The sequence below is a fragment of the Sinocyclocheilus anshuiensis genome, unplaced genomic scaffold, assembly GCF_001515605.1.
Source record: "Sinocyclocheilus anshuiensis isolate Anshui unplaced genomic scaffold, SAMN03320099.WGS_v1.1 scaffold850, whole genome shotgun sequence".
Taxonomy (NCBI): Eukaryota; Metazoa; Chordata; class Actinopteri; order Cypriniformes; family Cyprinidae; genus Sinocyclocheilus; species Sinocyclocheilus anshuiensis.
The window spans coordinates 582,413-586,181 of NW_015537937.1; the positions used below are offsets into that span (position 1 = coordinate 582,413).

The 3,769-nt window shown below is 39.8% G+C and overlaps 1 protein-coding gene across 1 annotated transcript in view; it reads right to left on the minus strand.

Annotated features, from left to right (window-relative positions):
- The window catches only part of LOC107660218 (potassium voltage-gated channel subfamily KQT member 3-like), a gene marked incomplete at its 5' end in the record, with an annotated part of 44,523 nt that extends 40,756 nt beyond the window's left edge, over window positions 1-3,767 (minus strand). Inside the window, one exon of the mRNA XM_016449480.1 lies at window positions 3,487-3,767. Within this exon, the coding sequence (XP_016304966.1) occupies window positions 3,487-3,767 (281 nt within the window). The remainder of the gene's footprint in view (window positions 1-3,486) is intronic.
- Window positions 3,768-3,769: the final 2 nt, after the last annotated feature.

A 3,769-nucleotide genomic window follows, 5' to 3' on the forward strand; every position in this document is an offset into this window, starting at 1 on the left:
TATATATTTGTACTACACATTTTATGCAGGGAAATAAGATTTGAATACTTTTTCTAAAACTTATTTTATTTCATAATTTATGTTTATTGTATACCATAGCTATGTAATCTTTAAATGAATTTTGCTTTCTTTTATTATTGTTGCAGATGTTTTTATTTTGCTCCACAGAGACTATAATAGCAATGCTGGGATTAACAAAAGGATCAATTAAACAACAACAATAAGGGAAGTCCCACCCTATGTTTAACAACTTAATTTAAGCCTTCCTCTAGATACTGACTGCTATAGTAGTGTGGAGGCAAGCTGAATTATTAACTGCAAATTACTCCCAAATACACACATCCAGACACACAAACCACACACATGCCACAACACTTTTCAGCACACAACGAGATTTTTTAATCAATTATTCACATTAATATAGTGTGGACTAACCTCACATGATACAAAGGGCCTGGTTAAAAGCCCTGACACAGTCTGAGAAACCACACACACTGGGGAAAAAGCTGTGCTGAGTTGCAGATACTGTATGATCCACATCCTGCATGAGGCATTAAGCGCAATGGACAGAAAATGGGCCGTGAATAATATGTGTTTGTGTGTGTGTAGACTACAGAGGTTTAGTGTCAAGCTTGGGGCTTCATCTGCATTCTAATGCCTGACAAAGAACAATTTCAATTAAACAGCATTAACATGTATTCTTGCCTTTCTAAGATAAGAGTCACTTATGTGTTGTCTGTGCTGTATAATCGCTCCACCAGTACTGATATCAGGACCATGGACAGCTCCACAGACCTGAGGCACTTTGTCAAGGCTGGACCTCTTTACTTCAGTGTAGCACACAGCGTTCTTATCTCAGCGCCACAACGATCACAGGCAGAATCTCTGGCTCTACAGTGAGCGTATGGCGCTGTTATACGACCACAAACGGCTGCTAGACAGCTAGCCGTTTGTGTGCTTTGATTTCTGGTCACTCAGCTCTGGCGGTAGCAGCTGGAGGTCTCAGCACCATGGAGAGCTCCATCACAAATTGGAACACATTATACACTTAAAGGGATAGTTCACCCAAAAATGAAAATTAGCCCATTATTTACTCACCTTCAAGCCATCCTATGTGTATATGACTTCCTTCTTTCAGATGAATCCAATCGGAATTATATTAAAAATTGTCTTTGATCTTCCACACTGTTTAATGGCAGTCAGCGGGTTTTGCAGTTCATCAGTCCAAAAGAAGTGAAATAAAGCGCGTCCATCCATAATAAAAAGTACCTCACACGGCTCCAGGGGGGGAACAAATGCGTCCTGTAGCGAATCGATGCGTTCTTGTAAGAAAAACATCCATATTCAAAACGTAATAATCATTTTAATCTAGCCTGTGCCAACAGCTGTACACGGAAGCAGCTCCGGGAGGATGACGTAAGATGTCGGCGTTGCACATGCGCCGGTGAGTCTCGTGAAAACCTACATTTGTTTACAGGGGCAAAGGAAGCAAAGATTTCTTACTTTAGCAAAGGAAAACCAGTCTCCTCTTGGCTTATATCGAAATCCTCCGACATTCTTCTTTACAAATCCTCATTTTGTACTTCTAATTTGTGACCGTTGTTTTGTTTTGATCTCTCCCCTGCGCTTCCGAGTTCATCACTTCTGAGCGGCGCATGCGCAACGCCGACATCCTACGTCATCCGCCCGGAGCTGCTTTCGTGTACAACAGTGAGCGCAAGCTAGATTAAATTGATTATTACGTTTTAAATATGGTTATTTTTCTTACAAAAACGCATCGATTCGCTACAGGAGGCCTTTGTTCACCCCCCGCAGCCATGTGAGGCACTTTTTATTATGGATGGATGCGCTTTATTTCACTTCTTTTTAGGGCTGTCAAAATGGCTGAAAAACTAAATTCGAATTTTGTACTTAAATATTATCAAAATTCGAATTACATTCAAATTTAAAATGCATTTTGCATAAGCTTTTGGCTTCTCTTCTGAGACCACAAGAGGGCGCATCGAGCAAAATATTACTAATGCACGTTTATTCGAAGCATAAGATAACATAACTATCTGTAAAAAAAAGTGCATAATGTTTAAAATAATGTTTATAAACCAATCATAATTAATTAAGTTGCTTAAACAACTATAAACAAAACAGCATCATGTATGTATGCATAGTTTAATACAAAGGGCAGAAAGTTAATCACATAGAGTACATTGGGATGGGGAAAAAAAAACCCGCCATAAAGTCTTGATATATGTTTTTTTTTTTCAAAGTTAAACTTGCATTAATTTTACATGGCTTTCTAAACATGCAGCTCCTTTGTGCGAGATGCGAGTGCAATAGTGATAGATGTCCCTCTAGAAAATGTGCGAAATATGTGTTCTGTGTGAACGGCTTGGTTTCGGTTTTGATGTAAACAAGATCTTCTCCGCATTAATGTTCTCTTTTTTCGCAATATTTTTAATGAACAATGCAGCAGCACCACATCTAGTGGCTTCAACTGGATAGGCTAACAAAAACATTATAATACAATGACACTTACATCGTCATCTCGTGCACCTCTGATAAGGCTGCCTCCTTAACGCACAACTAAAATGTGGATTTTTATTTTAAATTCGACGAATATTCGAAATTCTAATTTTGTTTTGACAGCCCTACTTCTTTTGGACTGATGAACTGCAACACCTGCTGACTGCCATTAAACAGCTTGGAAGATCAAAGACACTTTTTAATATAACTCTGACTCGATTCGTCTGAAAGAAGAAAGTCATATACACCTAGGATGCCTTGTGGGTGAGTAATTCATGGGCTAATTTTCATTTTTGGGTGAACGAACCCTTTAAAAGTGCTTAATGTTGTGTTATTGTCTGTCTTGTTTGCTTCTTTTCTGTGTTTCCTTTTCTCTTTTAATTTTATTTTACATTGTTAAGCACTTTGGATAGCTTTGCTATGTTGAAATGTGCTATATAAATAAAATTTACTTACTTAATGCAAAAGCACAAAACTCAAAACAACTGCATTCCTGCTCATTAAAAGGCAAGCTATCATTCTCTATATAGTCAAACAACTGTAAATATACATAACTGTGGCCGCAACCTTCATAAACATTAAAGAGAACCTCAATATTCAAATTAGTGTTTAATCAGAATAGATTTTTCCAATGAATGACTTTTAGACTTTGACATTTGCTCCTTTAATCTTGATTAGTTGGTTACTTGTTTGTATACAACAATTCCAGCCAGGACTCAGTAAACACAAATGGGATTTCCATATCTGTGCATTTAATTTCCTCTCTTTTTTGGGTTCACTTATCAGTTATTATTAATCTTAGGGACCTTTATGGGGCTGCAGTCACTGTAAAGCTGCCGCTGGAACAATGAAAGGGGCTGTGCAAATAAATTGGATTGAACTGAATTGTTGTAATTTATAATTAACTGGTCTGTTCTCTCTATGTGTGGGCGCTTCTGGGTGTGAAATGCATCTGGGTTCACTTACACAAACGCGTGGTAGAGCAGCGCCCATCCTCGTGGTCTCTCGAGCGCGTCGTAGATGAGGTTCTGAATCCGTCGCTTCCTGATATTATTCCTCTTCACGGGACGTGTGTAGCCCAGGGGCGTCTTAGCGAGCAGACCGATGTTCTGCGAGCCCCGTTTGAAGTCCGGTTCCCTGCCCGAGCCGACGAGCAGCAGCACGCCGTCCCGTTCCTGCCCCGCGCACTGCTCCAGGTCTGCGGCCAGCGCGCTCTTCCGCTCGCGCGAGTCCTCGGCGCCGTTAGTGG